The 24,382-nt window shown below is 31.9% G+C and overlaps 1 protein-coding gene across 12 annotated transcripts in view; it reads left to right on the forward strand.

The window, feature by feature from the left end:
* The window catches only part of LOC113398140 (protein kinase C and casein kinase substrate in neurons protein 1), a 93,343-nt gene that overhangs the window by 22,835 nt on the left and 46,126 nt on the right, over positions 1-24,382 (forward strand). For 3 of the 12 annotated variants that reach the window (XM_064218521.1, XM_026636746.2, XM_064218522.1), the window contains exons 1-2: positions 16,154-16,281; positions 19,540-19,784. In XM_064218521.1, coding sequence (XP_064074591.1) covers positions 16,208-16,281; positions 19,540-19,784 — 319 coding nt within the window. In that variant the 5' untranslated portion in view covers positions 16,154-16,207. Of the gene's footprint in view, positions 1-16,151; positions 16,282-19,539; positions 19,785-24,382 lie in introns of those variants that run through there. The other 9 variants (XM_026636741.2, XM_026636745.2, XM_064218523.1 and 6 more) reach the window with 6 other exon arrangements.

The raw sequence follows: 24,382 nt of genomic DNA on the forward strand, positions 1-24,382 counted from the left end.
TTAAGTAAAATGTATCGTTACTTATTACACCGAGTGACATCAAAAGGTTTTTCATACTGTATTGCATATTTATGAAATCATTTTTTTAGGAAAAAAACTTTGTTTTAAAATTTGTAAAACAAAAGCTGACAAGCAATTGAGTCATCGTATGGTGAGCGGTCGCTGCTGTCCATCCTTTATTGCAAGAATTATTTACGATTTCTCAAATTGTCAATGAGTCAGTTACATGCTGAAATTTTAGACAGCTGTAAAGCGGCCGTAATATACTGGCTCATGTTTAGTGCTAAAATAACTGATGAGCGTATCTACCGAAACCTGATGGTACCCGATAGTTTGTAGGTTACCTACTTATCGTGACGAGCTTGTGTAAAATATTAGCAGAAAATTAAAGCCATTAAGGGTCTAGACCACACTACCGCACCACTTTCGCAATTAAGCTGTTTCGCAAATCCGTATCTCACCAGCAAAATATTACATTTATAATGATTACAAAATAGCATCATAAGTTTCGTCCAATGGAAAATTGGCGACTTGTATTGTCAACAAAAAAATATTCAATCGTATAGGTGTTGGTTACTTTCCAATAGAATTGCAAACAAATAAATTGCCAATAATTTCAGTGGACACGCATACAAAACTAACTTTAACTAGAAACGTTTCAAAAATTGAAGGAAATTGTAAAGAAATTGTGGAAATTCCAGGAAATAAAAAGGTATCTTTGTCATTTTCGTATTTACGTATAATAATGATATTGAGCATGACGTTGAACCGCCTCCCTAAAATCTTCCTATACAGGTAGATATAGTATGCTCAGATCTATATGTATTGTGACCGGCCTTTAGGTAACGTGTTATCACACGTAATAAAATAATTCAAGCGAATGAAGTATCTGGTAACAAATAATAGCACAGAAACGCTCTAAAGTTTAGAAGCTGTTATTATTCATGAATAACGAAAGCGATAAATATTTTACTGCATAATTTAAACCGACAGGCTATTACGACTTACGATATTGCGAATTAATAGCATGTGAAGAGAAAGTGACGTAACTCAGTACAAACAAACATCGTTGTATTGTTATTGTTTGTTAAAGTTGAACCTCAGAAGCGAATTTAAAAAAAAACGTCTGAGATTCATGAGAAGTTTAATTGGTATCCGTTATAAATTTCAAATTGATAGATAGATTCGTTTATACCAAATGCAACATAGACACCTCGGAAGAATCAGACTGTAACTAAACCGTTTTTTTCTATAATAATATGGAACAATACGTGCTTTTAAATTGGGCAAACCGAATGTGGAAATATTTATAATATAATTATTTTATAGTGATCATATCATCATAAACTTATTTATGACGATTTTATTAAATGTATGGATACTGATTCGCGACGTCACCGCGTCCATTTTTAATTATGTCCTCCCCATACTATCTCACAGTATGTGTGACAACTCTTTTGAATAATATGGACTCCCTTTAAATAACATTTTTAATTATAAATTATATGTCATTGAAACTGCCCAAATAATATTTTATTTTTTCATATTGTCATGTAACAGCATTCTAATCGTACGTAATTATATTGATATTTATCCAGCTCGCTATCAGTGCAAAGGCCATGTTTAAGATCATTCTTTGATTGCACTCTTCATTTCAGTCTTCTGTAAATTTTTATCCAAATTGATCCGAAATACAATTTCTATCTAAAGTATAGAAAATATTACTATACTTAATATTAAAGATCACGGTTATCACTAGAAAAAGAAATATATTTTCGACATAATGTGCCTTCTCAATGATAATGTATGATAAACAATTTTTCTCATTAATACTTCATAATAAATCATCAAAACAGTATTTAGTTAAGTAGGATATAATTTTAATATTTTAATATGAATGAACAGGTGTATTTTGATTGTTAGCCAACATTTCTTGTACTCCTACATGGTCACGGATGAACTGCGAATTCATGCAAGGGATGTACGCGTATTGTGAGAGTTGATAGTCGATGAAATAATTGTCGTGACCAGTGTGTTATAGAGCCGACATACATAGATTAAACGTGTTCTGTGAATATTAATAATTAAAAGATTCATTATACTGAACTTAATTCAAATCCACATTTGGCGTGTTCTTATAAACGAAACTAAATGAAATTACAAAATGAAAAAAGTTTTGCGCGTACCTATTTATGATTCAAAGATTATCAATTTTAAACGAAGATGTTTTTAAGCTTTCAGTAATATCTGAATACTGTTTTTCGTTAGGTAGATAATTTTTTCGCATATCGATAGATATGAGCGCATCACTATTTGCCTATCCCAAATCAAGCTGAGCAAACCGCACCGTGTACCGTTACCGCACGCCCACCGCTCCCAAGGCATTCAACCACCACATTCGAAGTATTTAATTTTTATATCATTATTTTTTATACAAAGATAGATAAAAAGTTGAAAATTGTCAAACAATGTTAGCAACTAGCTTTAATTCAAATGATTATTAAAATTAATAGTTAAATTATAATATAACAAATCAAAATCATATTACCGTTGAAACGAGTATTCATTTACTGATCGGTACGTACTTGGCAATTTTTGCACTACTCGTACTCGCCCGAAAACTCGGCTAAGTGTCGAGTTACCGAGAACACTATTTATAATATAAATTATTTACAACTGTAGGAGTATTTGTATCATGTTTACGCAAAACTATCGAGGAACTTAGCATAGTATTCGGTGTCGCGTAAATAAAATCGAATCGGACTCTACTCGTTTTTTTATGTCCCTATTGTATTCGTATGGTGATTTTAATCGGTCTGAATAGGTACTAGTTGTGTGTAGTGAATTTACAAAAAAAATGGATTCGTCATAATCAACTATAATACGGACACATTTCTTGGAGTTAAAATGTATATAAAAGTAATTTAATATAATTTAATAACTTATATTAAAAGGTATATTTTTAAGTTATGTACCATTTTGAATAATCATTTAAATATTTCCAGCAATTAAAGCGTGTTTGTTTGACAGCATGCACGTCTACTTTAATTATTCCAATAAATTGGACTAAAACCAAATGCTGATAATATTCGTATACTTTCATCTCTCAATATTATATTTCATACTTTATACACAAGTATTGTTGTATAAAAGCGATCACGTGTCGTTTTGTTATTGTGTACTCAGGTGGACCGCTCAATGCCAAATATGAGTGAATATTATACAATATAACTGTACGCCGGTGTGTCTGTGTACTTGACAATTGAACAATGTCACAATGTGACGCAGTAATCATATTTATCGAGAATTTGGTCATATATCAAATGTATTTACATGTAGTACAATCTTACATTTAATATGGAGCAAGCTTACCCCAAAGAAAAATGACATATGTACTTATAAATGCAACAACAATTACGCCGACATAGAAAACGCCATTTTTTCGCGATTCATTCTGCAAATATCATAGATTACTGGAAATCTCGATTTTTCTTTACTTATCTTGTGTTTGCAATCGACTATAGATTCTCTACTCGAGACGTCGTATTCGATTACCCAAACATTATGGATGAGATTCTTCAAAAAATAAAACAAAATATATGAAATTACTTCTATGTATTCTCAACAAACTTGAGCCAGTTACTAGCCCTTGACGAGTTCCTATAAACTCCTTTGACTCTTTCATCAACTCTGTTGTATAAAGTATTTGTATTGACATCCGAATTACGTGTACTTACAAAGTTATTCAAACACCAGTCGATACGATAAATAGAAGTACTTGTAGGTTAAAATCAACAACAACGACTTGTTTACACTCAGTACGTTGATAACATAAAAGTAAGACTAATATAAAGCATGACCAAAATCGCTTCGAAATGTTTCTAATTTCAAAATTAAAATGAACACAAAACTTATTAACGCCTTATCTTTCCAAACGGAAGCTGACTTTGAAATAAACATAAATATCTAATAAAAATTAAGAAACATACCTATTATGTTTTAAACGGCTTATTGTGTGTTATATAATAAACATTAAAAGGAACAAAAGCCAGCCTCGGACGGAACACAATAACGTCTTTGTTTAAAATAACTAATAATTTCCCGGCTTCTGCCCCAATGTCAAAGGGCATTTTTCACGCAATAAACAATTAAGTCTTTGTCTAATTATAGCTTTATTTTCTAAATATAACTTTTAAAAAAATATTTTCGATTCGCAGCAGCTGTGTTGTTGCTGAGCTCGTAACTCTATCCGGAAGGTTGTAGCGTATGCATTTTCTTTTGTAAATAATAAACGAGAAAGGGGAATATAATGGCTCAGATATATGAAATGTGATTGTAGATTTTTGATTATTGTTGGTTATATATAAATATAATTCAATAATTGTCTTTGGTTTAATTGTCTATAATTCATTATCTTGCATAAAAATAGATTTTACAATTGGTTTTGTTTGTTGTATAATCTTACAGTTAAGCTTTATAAAATTAATACAAAGTTACCCCTCCCTTAGTGAGCGTCTACTTCGCGATAAAAGTAACAATGTTAAATTTTAAGTCCATCGAACCTATCGTTTCTGAGAGTTCGTGAAGAGTCAATCAGTGGTATTTCGCTTATAGATATAACAATTTTCTGTACGTATTCCATTTATTTTTCTCGCAAAGAGAGAATTAATTATTTCCTATCGCAGAATGTATTAATTAAGCTAAATAAAGCCGTTCAACAAAACGAGGTCGCGTATCCGAAGCAAACAACCCTTTGATAATTTTAATTTGCATCCGCTATTGTGACTTCATTTTAACATGTGACTTATTCAAACATTAAAATAAAACACAATGTTTTTAAAAATAAAACATTATGCAGTTTAACTTTTTGAATTAGTTTTATAATTAGTTACTTTGATTATTTATTTTGCATCATTATAAGTACAAGCTTCCAGAAGACGCTGTTGAGGCCTCCTTGGACAAGAGCCACGATCTTTAAAAAAAATAAACCATGGTTAGCATCGTTATATTATATGCCAACTCATTGTTCATTTGGTATATAATTTAGATTTGTTAGTTTTTAGTTTTATGGATTAATATTATAGACAGTATCCGAGTTCTCCAGTAATTGAGTCTAAATTTAAAAACTCTCTACTAAACTCGTATTTTTGGATTTATATATGATCTTCTGTCGAAGTTTATTTTTATTAAATGAATAAATAAACCTAATGTAATAAATAAAGTAATTATCAACAACCAAAATAATAATTTACAGAATATATTTTTTAAGATAACGATCGTGTGTCAACCATTAAATTAAAATAGCTTCAATTAAAATTTAAAAAAGTTACTAGTTTAATATTTAAAGTTTAATGTCTACTCGTAATTTTATACATTCATAGCATAATAAACCCACTTCATTCGCCGTATCTCGTAGTTTACTCCACATCTTAATGAGACAGCGAACAATAGCGCAGCGCGCACTTGTCTACAAATTGCTAACTGATTGAAGGCGATACGTACCGAGTTAACGATTATTTATTGTATGTCAGATGTAGAAATTGTTATATAATTTATATGGAATACGCGATTACATAACGTATCATTTATTTTGGGTTGAATTTTATCTTTAAGATGTGGTTTTGCTTACAATATTGTTTGTTTATTCAAACAAAGGAAAAATGTATTTGATGTTATTATGAGACTCGTTACACAATAGAAAAATGAATCAATGAATGTAGTTTCACTTTTAAAACTACTATTAGAATGTGTTCGGTGTGCTCTAAACTCTTGCACGATAATATCCGACTGCCGAAGAAAGCATATCCACAGTAAATGATATATCTTAGATATGTACCCATCGATAGAATGATCTTCAATCTTCGTCCCAATAACTTAATCGAAATTTCACATCCTTACTAACACCAGATATGTAGTAATCCGTTTTCATCTAAGCGTTTGTTTGACGTCACGTGATCCTCGTAACGGTCAAAACTACTCGATTTTAAATAGACTATTAAATATCTGAGTGCTTTTATTACGAATAAAGGCGTACGAAATAGATATAATAACTAAAATATATATATATATATATGTATAATTGGGATTGTTAGACGAAAAGAATTGTAGATAAGACATTAAAATGTTTTATTTATTATCGATCGAGTCGATCACAGCGTGTTGTCCGTGGCATAAAACATAATCACCTCAACTGAGTAATGTTTATAAAGACTTATTTCATTAAATACGTAAAAGGTTGGCTCCCCACTGATTCTGCAATGCGTATACGAGTATATATGTAGGTTCATCGAAAAAGTATACGCAATACTTGTTTATTATATATATAAATGATTATGTATATTTTATAGAAGTTTTTCAAATAAATAAAAACAATAGAAAATTATAATTACTACTATTAATAAATAGTGAAATAACGCAGTCCCACTGTTGGGCTGATGCTTCAAGAGATGAGCTCTTGAGGAGAAGGTTTTGAACTTATTTCACCGCGCTGCTCCCAAACTCCATGTATGTAGATACTTAATTATAAATACCTAAAGATAAATTTGTAATTAACTTTTAACACTATTTTTGGATGTCATTGTTAATTTCAATAATAATTATTATTATATATAATTATTACCCAATGATCTTTATTTTACAAATATTTCAAATTTATTATAGTAAATACAAAATATCATCCGTTTTCATTTTGTTATATTTTTGCTTTTGTTTTGATGTCAATGTTTCTACTTAACTTATTACTTCTGTTGGAGATATTATAAAAATAGTGCATGACAAAACCCCTTGTGATCTGTGGATCATATTGATGTTATAGCATGTGTGATGTTATACCAAAGGATCGAGCAAATAGATCGCTGATTGTATTTTAGTATTTGCTCTGATATCATGATCCAATTTAAAATAGCAAATACTTAATTTTCCCGAAGAAACGACTAGATATTTACTACTAAAGCTTCATTCTACTGCACATACTAATTTTATATGATAACAACCTCGTACGTCTCCTTGTACACAAAAACCATCAAACCAAGATGGAGCTGTAGAACATTCTAATAAAATATTCGAGCGGATAGATGGGAATCTTTTTTAGTCGCCATACGTCGTAGCTATAAATTCGTCCTCCCGACATCTCGTGCCCGTTGGGTGCCCATAATAAATTAAAATGCCTTTATAAGGTTTAGTCTACAACATACGTCTATTCCGCATATAATAAAGATTATTCCTAACAATCTCATCATAATAATACGTATGCTGTGTATATAAAAGAAGGTTAATAAAAAAAAATATCTGCTTAACGAATATTTGGTATTACTTAAAATATATGATAATAGATTTTATTGATTAATTTAAAAATTATCGTATAAAACTCGAATCACTTGCTAGATCTACTCCTATTCTAAATTGAAATTTACTTCAATTAGTTGCATAATTAACAGTGACATTAGAAATTTCTCTAATTAATTAACTAATTACGAATATAAATGCGAAAGGTCGTGCGTTGGGATGTTTGTTACTCAATCTCGTTCGAACGACTGGAGGGATTTTAATTAAATTTTGGTGTACAACTTGATTATATCTTTTAATAAGATATAGGGTACTTAAATCATTCATTACAAAAAAAAAATATTAAAATTTCATTAACACCGAGCGAGGCGTACTGACGGTACCTACTGGCAGAGGTTAAGTATCATTCGTGAAATTTAAGTAGATTGAAAACCGACCGTCAATTGTTACGTTGTTTGAATGTTTTTTTAACATTCAAAGTATACACGTATCAATGTTGACTGTAACATCTTATATATTTATAGCGTAAGCCGATTTTGATCCCAGTGATTATGGGACGGTAGCTGCACATAAATAATCGGTTATGGTCTCATTTTGAAGAGGTCCGGCCGTAGATGTGCAGAAAAATAAAGAGGATTTGTGATTGCAATTTACGACATTGTTACAATTTAACAAAGAATTAATTTTAAAGAGCGGAAAAGGTTACTGGCCGGTATGAGAGTAGTAATACGACTGTATAAGAAAAAAATTAAAAACGTAATCAAAATTAAAGTAAATTGTTATCGAGAAACTCCAATTCCTACTGAACTAATGTATACTATTTAACATTAAAAATTTCATTTAAATATGGTTTCATCATTTTGGCGCCAAATGTAGATGAGTGACTTGCAGTTTACAATGAAATGAAATCAAAATAAAAACTGTCATAGGAAACCTGTCATAGGAATAAACGCGAAGTTTCGCGAGAACCCACTAGTAATTAATTATTATTACAGTCAACATTGCATTTCCCAAATTTCATGATCGAATTTTGCAGTGAGTTTCGAGTTTGCCCATTCAGAATACAACAACTGGCTTCATTTAGAAACTACATACATTAGAATGACACAATTGTAAAAATATTACCAGTTTAAAGTTTCCCAGTTTTTTACTATGTTTCGAAATATATATTCGAGTTACGATACATTTTAAACGTTTTTATAATCATTTGAATATAAAAACTTGATCTAGTTATGGTCGAATGATCTTTAAATTAATTCAGTGACTTTGCGAAGTATGCTCGTCTTGCTGGTTTATACCTAATAAATATATAAACATACATGATATATTTATTACTTTTTCACTTGCTCCGACAGCTTCATACGTAGCTTGGTATTGTATTCTCATTGTATCAATTCTATTTTAGTGCATCGTGTATGATATGATACATATTTAAGGCGATGACGTTTTAAATGGTTAGGCAAAGGAAGGCCTGTATGTGTCAGACATGAATAGTACCTAATACCTGTATGACATAGTAACCTGTTTACTCGACTGCACAGTCAGTTAATCTAGTTTTAGGCATTGTATGTGTTTTCAAAGCACGATTACAGAAAATATCAAAACTAAATTAAACGAAAGTCTATTATTCAATTCGGGAGTTCATAGATGCTAGCACAATTTGGATATGTAACGGTCGCCTCCTGGATACTTCTTTATGATACTAAAAATTGGCAACAATAAAAAAAAAAAACTCGCTGTGTTTCTTTCGCAGGTTTCTATATGTCAGGGCATTTGCTTTTAGGAACCGGTGCCGTTTTTACTTTGACTAAGTAAGAAAATGCTTCCATATTTAACTAAAAAATTATTAATAAAGCCAATTATAATAATAATAATATTATATATATATATAATAATATAAGTATATAGGTAGGAATTTTAATTAAGAATATATGGTCTAGTCTTGAATAGATAGAATGCCATATTAATAGAAAATAGCATAGTATTGATGTAGAGTAACAATGACTAGAAATTGAATATTTTAGAAGGTAAAAGATATGTCGCCCACAGCAAATAAAGGTAGGAATTTATGGGAAGTATCTAACTGTATTTAATATTTTTTTTAAATAAATTAAAACAGTTAGTATCAAAATTAGCCAAAAAACATAAATCATTTTTACTAAACAGATAAATGTATAACAAAAGACGAATTCCATGAAAACTCGACACAAAAATGTATGCTAATTACTAGCAAACTAGTAGAAATTCGTTTTATATCACGTATATATTATAAGTTTTAGTAGTTTAAAGTAATTATAGCGAATTAAACACATCGGCAATGATTTCGCAACTATAGACTTACGGAAGTCGCTTATAAATCGCTTTTAGGTTAATTGCCGGCCGCCGCTAGAACGAGCCGTGCACATTAAAATCTGCCTTTATTACAATAATTAAATCTTCCTCGTACTTTTTAATTTTAGCGTGAGTTACTGTATTTGATTTTATAACGGTTTATTTGTTTTGCGTACGTTTTTGTTTTATATATATATGTTACTCGACTTTCTCGTACGGTGTCGTAAATAAAACTTAAATATATAAAAAGTGAGCCGCGATGGCTCAGTGCGTGGTCCACTTAAGTGGAAGGGAATACTTACACTAAAAAATATTAACTCATCTCTAAAGGGTTTGTTTGTTTGGCAGTTACAAAAGTTGTCGTACCAAGTGAAATTTCGTAAGATTGATTATTTAGTATATATAGACATATGTAATAGTTGTCGGCCGCGGTCTCCCTCGCATTTTAGTGGTTGGTCATCAGGTTTAGGTATAAAAAGGAGCCCATATCGTTTCTTTGGGTTGCGGCTTGCTTCGTAACAAATTTCATCAAATTCGGTTCAGTAGTTTGACCGTGAAATATTAACAGACAGACAGAGTTATTTTCGCATTATAATATTGGTATAAATTATAACATAAAAGATAACCTAAAGACATGTTCTGAATTTTACTGAGAAAGCAAGAGAAATTTGTAAATATGTTGTAGCAACTTTTCACTTTCTTAGTTATAATATTCGTATCATGATAATATATTTTTTAAGTTTTCTTTAGAAGCACTTCATATAACTTGTAAAGAGATCATTAAAAGGAGCAGCGCTATCTTCGTCACAAGAAAGAGTCATGATATTCATAATGAAAAGCATACATACCTACTCGTTTCCTCTCGTCTACTTCGGAGGCACGAGTGTAAAGTCTTTTAAAATATTCATGTGCATTCCAAAACTGTAAATAATGTTTTACTAGTCATGTTTGTATGTTCTTGTATGTGTGTGTGCATTATTATTGTTTTATATATTTATACTTTGCATATTTTATAACTAAAACAATAGTTCCCGATGGATTACCGAACAAATGAGATATGGATTTAAAGAAAAATGGTCCGCAAAAGTGGCTTTAAATGATCTCACACAGAAAACCTTTCGTAGAAGTTTTTTTTTAACTTAAGTGCTAACATCGTTTTTGATATTTTCATGTAATATCTAAGATTCCTCTTTCCCCTTCAGTTAATCGTTAAGCTTATGTTTAAATTTGAATCGACAATGACAGGATTGAAGATACTGTTAAGGTGTTGATTTATATGCTATATTCGTAAAAAATACAAATAGTATGTGATAGATGATTGTCATTGAATTGAAATGAAGAAAAGTTTATTTGTAACAGCACACATGGGAAACACACATTTACGATAAGGTGATGATGATGATGGTATCGGATGTTATACATGATGATATCATGGTCGATCTCTCAAGTTTATAGACCCAATATCAAACCGCACGACCGTCGGAACGGTTACGTTGACAATATCTGTTATCATAAGCGTTGGCGTCTCTCGTGACCTTAAATATTTGCGGTGATGTTTACCGCAGATGTGAACTGGGTAAGCATCTTTACTTAGTGAACATTTGTTGGCTTGTAAGTTTCTCTAAATTATAGGATGCCTCGTTAGCTATGCCGCTGAGCCTTCGTCTGCAAATTTCACACAGAGTATAATGTCTTGTTTGACCTTTAAATGGTTAACTACATCCGAAACCTTGTTCGAGTAATTTTTCTGAAATTGCGTGATTTATTTTTGTAACTCAGAGAACCTACTTAAATTATTTTCGTTCTAAATGGTAAAGTTAGAATACGAAGTTTTAAGTTATTTGCGGAAAGAAGTTGTAAGCTGTTACTCAACTATGCAGAGTTAAACTCTTGTGAATTTTTTATAAAAATGTTCAGTTGCAAAAAAAGAATCCCCTAAGGAAAGTCTGTGTGCTATAAATAATATTATATAACTAGCCATTAAAATAATATATAGAAATATCATTCGTTTTATTGCAAACTAAAGAGTCCATTGTATAACTTCTCAGTCCCGTATTCGTGGTGGTAGATTTCGAAAATAAGCAAGTGCGAATTTTATATACTTCATAAATATTATCAGCTCAATACACATACGAAGCAACATTATTTTATACACAAAATTAAAACACATAATTAATGATATACTTCATCAATCCACACCATCTTGTATAATTAAATTGTTAGGCTAGTGTTTACAAGCGAATACTTCGCAATAACGCACCTTCCTATCTCTGATTAGAGCTATCCTCACGAGTACAGTCGCGAACAATGTACCCGCGTCACGGTCATGACTTAGAAGATTGTTTTCACGTCTCAGCTACCCCCGTCTCATTCCCCCGCCCCGGTTGCAACGGCCTCCGTGCTCACTCACCCAAAATCATAAATCACTATAGGTACTCAGTCCCTATAATTTAATAATAATAATTGTATACTAATACAGTCCGATTTCTTTAAACATGAATATTAATAAGTATCTCCTTAAAAATGTTCTTTAAATATATATTCGTTACATTTTCTTACTTTTATTTCTGTGTTTTTGTAAAAAAACTGTAAATTGTTTTTGCTTCCGACTAATAATAAAAACTAGTCAAAAATAAAATCGATGGATTCGAATTACTTTTCTTTGTGTATTTGTTGACACAAGAAAACCATTACAACAACGTTCTACAAAGGCTATGTCGAGAAGTTGATTTTAATTTAACGTAATATATTTGTATATTATTGATTGTGTAAAAGCAATAACTCCATTTAATATTATTCTTGAAATAAATTGAAATATCAGTCACATATAAAAAAATGACGTTACACAAATTCACTTCGAATCTTGAAGATGTCGTATTCAGAGCCCAGTTTAATCTCGTTAGGGCCTTTTTTGATTATCAATTGAATTCATAACTTACGACTTTCTATGATTAGTTATTCAATACTGTTGTTTATTCTTTTGAATGTAAAATCAATAATGACAAAGGTAGTTAGTTAAGAAATCAGTCTTATTTAACAAACACTAAATAATTAAGCCTTTACTTTTTAAAATTATAGTAAGGTGGTTCGTCTAAACCCTGAAGCATTGTCTTCATGATAATTGTTTTTTAATAATTGTCCTTAATGTTTAAGATATGCTTATTGTCATTTAGCATTTATTATAGCCATATAGTATTTATGTTTGATCTGAAAGTAACAGTTTTGTTACAAAAAAGTGACGTTTATTTGCATAATAGCACCGGAACATGTTTTCACCGTACGAAATAATGCAAAAATTATACACTACACAATAACATCGTTTTGTTTATTTGTCTGTTGAATCGCTTTTTGCCAGATATTATTTAAATTGATTATCTTGTATATGCGCTCACTGATTGGTCTGTATCTCTACTTGAAAAAAGCAACAAGATTTGCCCTTTTAAAACTCTTTTAAATCTCACTGATCATTACTCACGAATTTCAATAATTGTAAATGCAGGCAGTTTTGTTATTATTGTAGCCACAAAAAGACTATTGATTATTATAGTCAGCTCATTTGTGATACACAAATAATAAAAATTGCGATCCACAATCAAAAATAAAAACGTATCTATAGAAATAAATACACAACCACTCCTTATCAAGATGATTGTATTTTTCGGTATCGATGTATTGAGAATACCTATAAAAGTTGCGCACGCCCCGACGTTAAGGTCAATGACATATTTTCTATATTATTTTTAATAAAATGAATATTAACAGGTGAGACGAAATCTCAATATGGCGTAACACTATCTAACATGCTAACAAATAGTCTTGGTGATTCATCTCTCTATAGAAGGTCGCTTGTGTTCTTCGTCAAAAACCGTTAAATTTTTCTCGTCGATTGGAACAGAGTCGAAAATCGAATGAGAATCGTTTCAGTCAAATTTTTCGTTCCCTTAACAAGAATTTCAAGACAGTAAGTTGTCATTCGGCGTCGGTGAAGGATCGTATAAGTTCGGCCGAGAATTATACCGAATATTTTTGTAAACGTAGTGATGTTATCCAGTTATCTCGCGTCGTGAGTGACCTTGAACGTGTTGCTAAATAGGTTTTTGCTCAGTATTTTCGACTTAAGTGCGCCGAACGGTGTCGTTGTGTATAAATATTACTTAGGACGCTTAATGATTTTATTTTGTCTTGAAGATTCTAAATTTTGTAGTGACCGTCATGTGCTAAAAATAAATGTTCTCAACACGCTCCGCTTATCAAAATTCGTCAACGTGTTATTTTAATAGTGTGATTTTATACATAATTTAACCGTTTATATTTCGCTTTCTAGTAACGGCTTTAAAAATTCAAGTTTCGATCAACGATATTATATGGTTGAATTGTTGAAAGTACATTGTACTTGATGCATCTAAACTTAAACAGGTTTCGTCGATTTCTTGATGTGTTTTGTTTTAAATGTGCTGTAACTCGGCTCGATAATAATTATACAAGTGCGAAGACAAAACAGAATTCACATTTATACTTCATTCCGGTTACCGAGATTCAAGTCCAATGAAAACGATACTTAGACGAGTGTAACCGGTTCCGAGAGTCTAAGAGCGCTCTCATACGTACTCCCGAGTATCTGAGACCACCCGTGTTCCCCTTTTACTACACATATTACGTTTTTCTCTGAAATAAATACTATATTAAATAACTATTAATCGACTAAGAATTATATTTTGATAGGTGCAAAAAAGATACGTTTATAAAATATGGTTTTGCTTCTGAATATACCGTACGGTATTAATCTGGATACCGATTACCGATGCGGCGACACACGGCTTCTGATACTGGCACGTTACTATGATTGTAATGATTATATTTTGCCCGTAATTATATGTGTGACCTACAAGTACATAAAAATATTACAGCAGCAACAATCTGCTTTGGATTCGAAAACATATATTTTAGCACTCAAACATTACAAGCTTCACAAATAAAAACTTCTAATTGAATACCACAAGGTTCGGAGTTTGAAATAAACAATTATTAATAATTAAACAACATTGATTGCTCATTTTGACACACTATTACATCATTATGACAGTTATTTGACACGAGCGGAATTTGAATGCGGAAGGAAATACTTAATAAGAGGCGTCGTCAGTAAATTGATTCATCGTTACCTGTTCAATATTATGAGTTGATTGGCTCGTCGGTCTAGCTCGTAATCATCAAATATCGGGGGTTTTGAATTAAAACTACGGTACGGATTTCTACAAAGTTATTTTTTCCGTCGAGAAAATCTCAGTAGCAGCCCAGAGTCAGCAGTTGGCTGTATTTACATACACTCTCGTGCTTTGGAGAACACTTGAAGTCGATGGCCCTGCGCTTGGACTCTTTCTGGTCAATTAATTCGAACAGTTATTCGATCAAACCTTCCATGTTCGTGAGCGTATTAACAGTTCATAATAAATATTTATTTAGTCTACCAAATATAACCTATTTTTAATTACTTATACTTAAGTCTGGATAGTTTCATTTGTTTTACACTATAGACATATCCTTATCGAGGTATTTTTAATAATCTGTATGATTATTTTTTACAAAACAGACTTACAAGTTAGTTTTATGGCTGGCTTGCTTTGAAACCTTATGAGACTGTTTACGCCCAATTACAGTTGATTTACAGCCGAAATCGTGTTCTATTATCTAATGCAGTTAAAAATGATATATGAATAGATCACGTGGAGTTTCAACAATACAGACTGATATAATCTTTAGATAAAAGTATTGTTAGACTGTTCATACTGTTAAATAATTTCGAAAGTCTTTTATATACTATACTTGTTTTATAACTAGCTGAACCTGCGGCTTTACAAGCGAGAAATTTATAAAATTTTAACGCAACGTTTAAACATTAAAATTAAAAGCACCGCAGCTTATCGGTAAAAGAACTACAAAACCCGAACGCATTCACATCACGCTCATCATTGATAACCACATGATTCGTATTAATCTTTTGTTAAGTTTCCATTATGCATAATCTCAGCATGTTTATGTATATTATTGTAATACATTTATTAATATATATTATTCCTCTTCATAACCTAACGACATTGATAAGACGAATACTGTCTGAAGACGGTACTGGAAGTAAGGCTCGAAGTAATTTTAAACTAATTCCACACAATCTATTAAGCTAAACTTCTCGTATTGGTAACTACACATTCAAGTATTTATTTACTACTTTAAGTACATGGTTGTAATTAAATCCTATTAAGTTTTATTTTTATTTATTTCATTGTATTTCCGTTTGACGTTTACATATTATATAAATTTAATTGTTCTCACAATTAAATATTTTTATATTTATGTATGTACGTAGATGTGTCATTGTTTACCACTTGGGTATGAGCTGTGGGTGTTTCTGCCTTCACATGACTCATGACGGTCACTCGTTATTTACGTCAGTTATCAGATTTGTGATACGATTTTTGGTAACGCTGAGATCGACTTTTATTAATATGATAGCTTCAGCTTTTCTTTAAAGTTTACCTTATTTAATTGTTTAGAAAGTTGTATAGTGATTAAATAGTGATCGTGTTTCTAAATAATGGCTAAGTTGAGAAGTCGACGGCGAGCTAGAAAGTGCGAGGGCAAAATGCAGCATATGTTGCATTTCTTTGGGTAAGCAACGTTGCCTTTAAACATACTTGCTTTCGGTATCTAGATTTTGTTTTAATGTTATAGGTAAGTGAACGTGCAAATGGGCCACCTGATGGTAAGTGGTCACCACCCATCGACAATGGCGCTGTAAGAAATATTAACCTTTACTTACATCGCCGATGAGCCACCAACCTTGGGGACTAAGATGTTATATCCCTTGTGCCTGTAGATACAAAGGCTCAGTCATTCTAAAAACCGGAACACAACAATTCTGGGTACTGCTATTAGGCGGAAGAATATCTCATGGGTGGGTGGTAATCTACCAAACGGGCTGGCATAAAGCCCTACCTTCAAGTGAAAATTAAATAGCAAAACACCTAACACCGGTTAATCAACACAACAATCTCGTAGACTTTTTCTGTTATGTTATGTGCTATGGGTATAGTGAATCTGCCCCAAGTGGGAAAAGGGTCCATATATCTTAAGGAATATGTTTCTCTTAATGAATGGGGGCGGCAAAGATAAATGTCATAGATTTCATACGACACATGCTAGATTTCTATCAATGTTTTCCTATATCGTACGAGGCAGGAGTTTTATTATGAAACACATAAACAAAGTTAAAGTATACAATACATAACTTGCTTCATTGTCGCTTGCTCGGATTTGAACTTGCGATTAACGGTTCAAATCGGCGTGTTCCATCGAAGCCTTTACTTACTTATTTCCTGTTTTCTTATGTTAATTTCACTTGAATGGTTTAATTAGCAGCTCTTACACTTTGTTATGTTTGAACACATACATACACAAAACAAATCATCTGCCGACCTTCTCAGTGCAATCAACAACTTGTATCAATCGACAAGTCTTATAAAATGATGATTTTAAAATGCTCGGAGTTCTTATCAAATAATCACGACCTTACTTATGTTCTTAAACAACATTTACAGGCAAAGCTGGTCAGCGTATCGAAAATAAATTTTGATTAATCAACAATTAATTGGTCGTTAATATTTACGTCGAATCAATGTTTTAAAAACCAGCGGATAATATATTTTAATTGAACGGACATTTCGTGGTGTAATTTTTATTTATTTATTTATTTATTTATTTATTTATTTATTTATTTATTTATTTATTTATTTATTTATTGGAAAAGTTACACCATCAACTTATCACTAAGCACTTAAAATTAATATCTGACTTGGGTAACATACAAAGTGATACGTCTTTAAAGGTGTGAACAACATTGTAATAGTTAATATCATAAAAATTACATACAAGTATTGCACCTGTTTTCGTTTTTTAGAATTCAAATTTTAATTAAATTAAATTGACAATTCTAGTTAATTATATTCTATCGTTTCATAGGCAGATTTATTTTTTGTGATTGATTTAAAGTGATAATTTGTAATACGAAATATCTCATTACTATCAACTGTGTCACGTTTTGTAAATACATATTTATCAATATTTTATATCTAATGATTGTAAAAGACAATAGTTATATGTGATTTGTAGAAATTATACAGTTATAAAAAATGATTGGAATAATTTTATGCGTAAGCAGTCGAGTGATTTAAAAAATTCCAACGATATCTCACTACATGGGTATTGGGTATTCATTCACACGAGTGACGCAATGTGTATCCGTAAGTGACGTAAGCGAGAGACGTGATGCGATTAAACATAATTATTGAACACAACACTATGTATATATATATATATATAATTCATCGATTTTTTCAATAGTTATAGTATCTGCTTGTTCCTGAAAACGTAGTTGATTAATTTATCAATATGTTCCAACATTTATTTGTAAATTCTTTCTTGGGAGTTGTTAAAGAAATCTTTATGAGGGTATTTTTTGGAGATTGAGATAGATATATTTTAGTATTTTTCTCTTTTGTTAAGTTGAGCTACCACCAGTTCAGAATGTAGTTCCTATCGAGAAAAACCGGCCAGGAACTAAGTAGTTACTCTTTTTCAACATTTAAAACACAAAGTTGCATTAAAATCAACTAAGTAGTAGATCGTGTACTTAGTTAAATAGATAGAAATATGTAGTGTTAGATACGCAACACGACTGTTATATAGAGACAAGAAAAATGTGACAAAATATTAATACGCTTATAAATTTTAATACAACTAAACATATTTAGTTTTAAATATATAAATATTTCGAACGATTGTTTTATTAACAATGCATAAATGAAGAAAGGACTTATGAAATATAGAGTAAATATAAGTCACTTTTCATAACGAGATTTTGTAAGAAAACGTGTACATTTCGAACAATACTAAAACATCGACCCTTACGCCACTTCTGCGACACATTATTCTAAGATTTTCTACGCCCTTGGGCCTTGACACGTTGATATCTCCATTTTAGTTGGAAACCGATGAAAAAACCTATACAAATTGTCGGGTAACTTCGTATAAGGCATGTTCATTCATCGAAAGATCAAGGTCGCATGGCTATAAAACTACGTCGTTCATCTAATACGTTAACATGTGCTTCCCGACAAATAGGTTCTCTATCGTATTTTTCTTAGAATATGTGCTATTGATATCAACAGACCAATTGAGTGATATGGCATTCAAAGAAAAATCTATTTAAATCGATAATGAATTGTTATTCTGTAACCGTATATAAAATGAATCGTTATTGCACATAACCTTTCGTTTTTTAATTTTATATACGTTTTTACGTTTTACGTTTTTCGAATTCGCATAACTGCGTTACTGCGAATATTACAAAACGAAAATACTCGTAGGCTATTCTATTATCCGTAAGAAAAACAGATCGCTTTTTGAATCTAGTAACCGGGGATAAGGCGAGTATATATGTATAGCAAACTGAGAAATAGTAACAATAATATGCATTTTTTTCTATTGAGTAGATACCAGTAGGCCGGTGGCTTGTATGTAAGCCTTTACAAATTGTAAAATAATTATCATTATTTCCTCCGCTTGAGTGGAAACATACTTACGTCATGTCTTACACAGTCTGTATTAAATCACTTCCATTACCTGTTTTCGTTTATCGCTGTGCGATTCGCAAAACGCCTCGATTTCACAATAGCTGTTCACGTGATCAGAGGAATTTTATTTATATATTATGTGTAAGAAAATTTACAAGTAATACACAAGAGTATAGATTAATAACTGTTATTATAAGTTATAAATTGATTAATTATATTATACATTTTTAATTAAATTCCAAATAATTAAATCACGTTATAATAATGTTTATTAAAATAATGATTTATGTTTCAGAGGGGCGGTGTGTGAGTGTCGCACCGCCATGTCGCATCACAGCGACGAGCAAGCGCTGCTCACGGTCACATCGGACTCGTTCTGGGAGCCCGGCAATTACAAGCGGACGACACGCCGCGTCGACGACGGTCACAGGCTCTGCAGCGAGCTACAGGCTCTCGTACAGGAGCGAGCGGATATAGAGAAAACTTATGCGAAAAGTCTGAGAGGATGGGCGAAGAAATGGAACGACCTTATCGAGAAAGGTAAATATCGTTCATATTCGTTGCATTGAATCGATTCATATCGCATATATAACAGCCGAGTGGCCCACGGGTTAAAACAGATAAACTTAACAGATCATAGCGGGATCAAACTCAAAAAGCACTACAGAACTTTCAGCAAAGCTTAATTTTCGTTTAAAATTCATCTCGTTCTTGCTGAAACCTGCATGTTTCGGATGAAAATCCGTCACATGGGTATCCAAACTCTCAGCGGTGAGAATTTAGCCCAGCATTGGGACCTTTGATTGGCGGTTACTTTATCATCTAGTGTACTTTACTTATACAAAACGATGTATATATTTACCGTTAACGAATTCCATACAACGGTTACGTTAATTGGTGAGAGTGAAGGTAAAAAATATGGGTCAAGATCAGATCACATAAATCTATGGCTTCTTCCTACACTAATAGAGAGATAGCGTGATTTCTATTATGTATATTTATATTTTAGTAGTGAAAATAACGCTGATATTCAAGCACCTTATATAAGCAATATTGTAATGAGTATAATCCTACTTCGCCGTTCTTTGCCACTAAGGTGACCTTCAGCTAAGGCGTAAATTTATAATAATGCATTTGCAAGTCAAAGATAGCTTGACTTCAGATATGAAATAAACAGAACAATCTAAAATACATATTCGTTTGGTAGTAGTTTACTTTGTAGTGTAGTGTAGTGTAGTGTGTAGTGTATTTGTACTTCTCTGGGTATGTACTCATCACTTATTATACCGCTGTACAACATTTATTAGTATTGTTGGGTTCCAGCTTGAAGGGTGAGTAAGCCAGTGTAATTGCACAATACATGCACAAGCGAATATATTCGTTTCTAATATTGGTGGCACATTTGCAATGTTAATAAATAAAAATATATATATATATATTGGACAACATCACATGCATTACTCTGATCCCAATGTAAGTAGCTAAAGCACTTGTGTTATGGAAAATCAGAAGTAACGAGGGTACCACAAACACCCAGACCCAAGACAACATAGAAAACTAATGAACTTTTTCTACATCGACTCGGCCGGGATCGAACCCGGGGCCTCGGAGTGGCGTACCCGTCAAAACCGTTGTACACACTATTCGACCACGGAGGTCGTCATGTTGAAATAAGGTTAATTTTTATTTAATCAAAACCGACAATTATTAATGGTGGTGACTTACAAGCAGGCCGACAATTTGCCAGCTTGCCTACCTACTATATTTAAAAAATAACAACGCTTATGCCTTCTACAGTAGCTAAATAACCTTAAGCTATCATTCGTCACTGTCTAAAATAATACATAATAATAAATTATATGAGAACGAAACAAAGAACAGACTAGTGTCATTCTTAATTGACCATCTTTATGTTCAGATGGCTATTGTTTGATGATTACTAACATATTGCATTGCTATAGTGCGAACAGCCCACAAGGCTAATTTGTATAAGTTTATGCAACTAATTCAAGATAGAGAGAGGTACACGTATCGGTAATGATGCGAGTCCGATAGCCATCTTTATCTAGATTGGCATTTAAATAACCGGTGATCACTAAACATAGCATGGAGGTATAGGTCGGTTCATTAAAGATGGACATGCGTTTCGAATCGTAAATCGAATTGTTCGTTATTTGAATTTGCTTAACAAACAATTTTACTTTATACGAAAAACATAAAGGATGACGCTAGAAGCGAATGAAATGAAACGTATGCCATAATCGAAAAGACAAAACAGTCTAATTAACTATTTATAAAACATGAAAGAAAACATTTGTAAAACGATAGCTGATGTCTCTTTTAGTGACGGAAATCCATTCATAATCATGTTTATCGATGGCTCGTTCGCCTTTCAGATGTCACGTTTCATTGCGAAAGAATTGAGAACTCGAGTAGGTATGCAAGAACATCGGAATACAGTGTGCCCGCATTAGCATTATAAGCGGGGTGCTGGTTGAATTGGATTTCAATAAAGACGACCAGCTATTGTAATTTTTTCTGCTAAACGCCCCGAATTAAAATGAAATAAAATTATTTTCTGAGTTTCAAGGTAATTCGTTTACAAATGTAAACTTTACTTTCTATATGAATAATTGAATCTCTTTTGTTTTTAGACGTCGTGATTAGGTATTTGCCGTTGTTCAAATAGAATAATATAGAATTTGCATTTGGTATAAAGTAAATTTTCTGGAAAACATCTTACGATCGAATTCAACGTTAAAAGCTTCACATAATTTAATAAATTTCATCCTCCTAAATATTTAATGGTGTTAATTATATGGGCCGTGATCGTTTACTGGTTAGGTCCCTACGTTCTGATAGACTAGACTAATCTCGAATTGTGTCTAATGATAAGCTAGTGTTATCTCGCTAGCTCTTGTATTTAGATAACTTTAGTCGTAATATGCTCCGACAGTTTTATCTCAACCACGCCACACTTTACCAAACAATTTGCAAAGTTAAATGATTAAATTTACAAAATTTATTCAACATTCGTTTTACTTGCTAATATATATATTTTTAAACTATGCATAGGACTCGCTTATTTTATTAATATTGCTTAAATAAAATAATTTCGTTTGAATCATCCGTTAAAGAATTTCAATGTGCTTATGTTACAAGGAAGTGGCCTGAGTAATGTCGGTCTAGTCGTTATTGCGTTCCGATGCTGGTACGAATAGTCTTACCAATACAAAAGCATAATACACGTAGAATGACCAACACGAATAATATAACATATTATACAAGACAAAAGATCGTCAGTCAATAGGTTTAATACCGGTGAGATATTTTTCTGATTGCCTTCAACTTTTTATGTATATTTTTGTCGTAATTTAAACTGATTCATCACTAACAATAATACTTGTTTTTCCAAAATGTTACATACGAATTAGAATATCCCTAACGAATTATTTGATATTGATTTATCTCTTGTTTCTGACTGATTTTTACTAAACTAGTCATTTGTTAGTAAGCCCGATCTTGCAACTATGTTATTTCGTTTTATAATCAAAATGTAACTATTTAAATCTAGGCTTATAAACTTATTTGAATCGTCACGTTACGGTACAAAATTAAATACAATGCTATCATCAGTTTGTAATGTAAGTCTTATCGGGAAGAATTATTTAATTACGTATCCTGCATGAAAATCAACGAATACTAATTCCACACTTTTCTATTGTCTATGTAGCCTTAGTCGGGTTTAAGGTACGCATAGCGAGATCTACTCAACTGCCTATTATAAGATAACCTCTCCCATCAAATCTCATCCAATCTCATCGTTAACAGGCAGTTCCTTCTCCAGCACGCTTATTATGTCGCGGTTAGTGGACGCGATAATGCGATTATCAGCAGTTAGACCATCAGCGATTAGTGAGATCACGCGTATGCGTTAATGTTGCTCTGAGCTCCGTTTTACAAGTATGAACTCTTAAGTGAAGTTAGGAATATATTGAACGCTGATATTTATTTTTGATATAATTAGTAGTATCTAAAAAATCTATCACATGCTTTTTAGTGTATTTTGATAACGTAACGTGATAAGATTTTATTCCATTAAAAATGTAAAAAAAAAAAAAAGTTTTTAATGAATTATGTAACGGTTTTAATTATACGAGAGTATTTAAATTCCACAGTGACATGTATTTTCTTTCGCAAATTTTCACCATTGCATAAACGATTGTGGAACGAATAAAACATTAAAACTGAAATGGAAAGTTATTTGGGAGTTTGGTCACTCGTTAATGCTGCGCACGCGTCGAATTCAATACGATTCAGATCGGGTCGGGGACGTGCCGAAAGCGTGTTGTATTACATGCGTTATAGAGAATTGAAAGTAAATTACATCCTTACTTTGCAAGATTTCAGCATGCTGTGAAGAAAGTTTAACAATTTATTTTAACAAAAGTAAATATAATGCAACAAAGCATTTTTCTAGAAACCGAATAAAAGTACTGAACTCTCAACTGAGTCAAAGTTGGTTATATTATTATAACTCTAAAGCTAAGAAGCAAATGAATAATATCACGAGTTTTATTTAAATTTAATTTTATATATTCTTTGATGTATTTAAATCAGCATCCGAGATGGCCCAGTGGTTAGAACGCGTGCATTTAAACCGATGATTTCGGATTCAAACCCAGGCAACACCACTGAATTTTCATGTGCTTAATTTGTGTTTATAATTCATCTCGTATTCAGCGGTGAAGAAAAACATCGTGAGGAAACCTGCATGTGTCTAATTTCAACGAAATTCTGCCACATGTGTATTTCACCAACCCGCATTGGAGCAGCGTGGTGGAATATGCTCTAAACCTTCTACTCAAAGAAGGGGAGGCCTTAGCCCAGCAGTGGGAAATTTACAAGCTGTTTATACATACAAACATATGTATGATGTATTTAAATGAGCAGTAAGAAATTTCATTAAATTATTACAACTCTACTTTTATGCTATGTACAAATGTCTACTAGAATAATTTTCTTTACAATATTTGCTAAAAATGATTTAATTTCAAGCTCCAAAACCTTATCCTCGAAAGGAGGACGAGGCCTGAGTCCAACTATGGGACATTTATATATATGTGTTTATAGTCCGA

The sequence above is a fragment of the Vanessa tameamea genome, chromosome 22, assembly GCF_037043105.1.
Source record: "Vanessa tameamea isolate UH-Manoa-2023 chromosome 22, ilVanTame1 primary haplotype, whole genome shotgun sequence".
In the NCBI taxonomy this organism is placed as follows: domain Eukaryota; kingdom Metazoa; phylum Arthropoda; class Insecta; order Lepidoptera; family Nymphalidae; genus Vanessa; species Vanessa tameamea.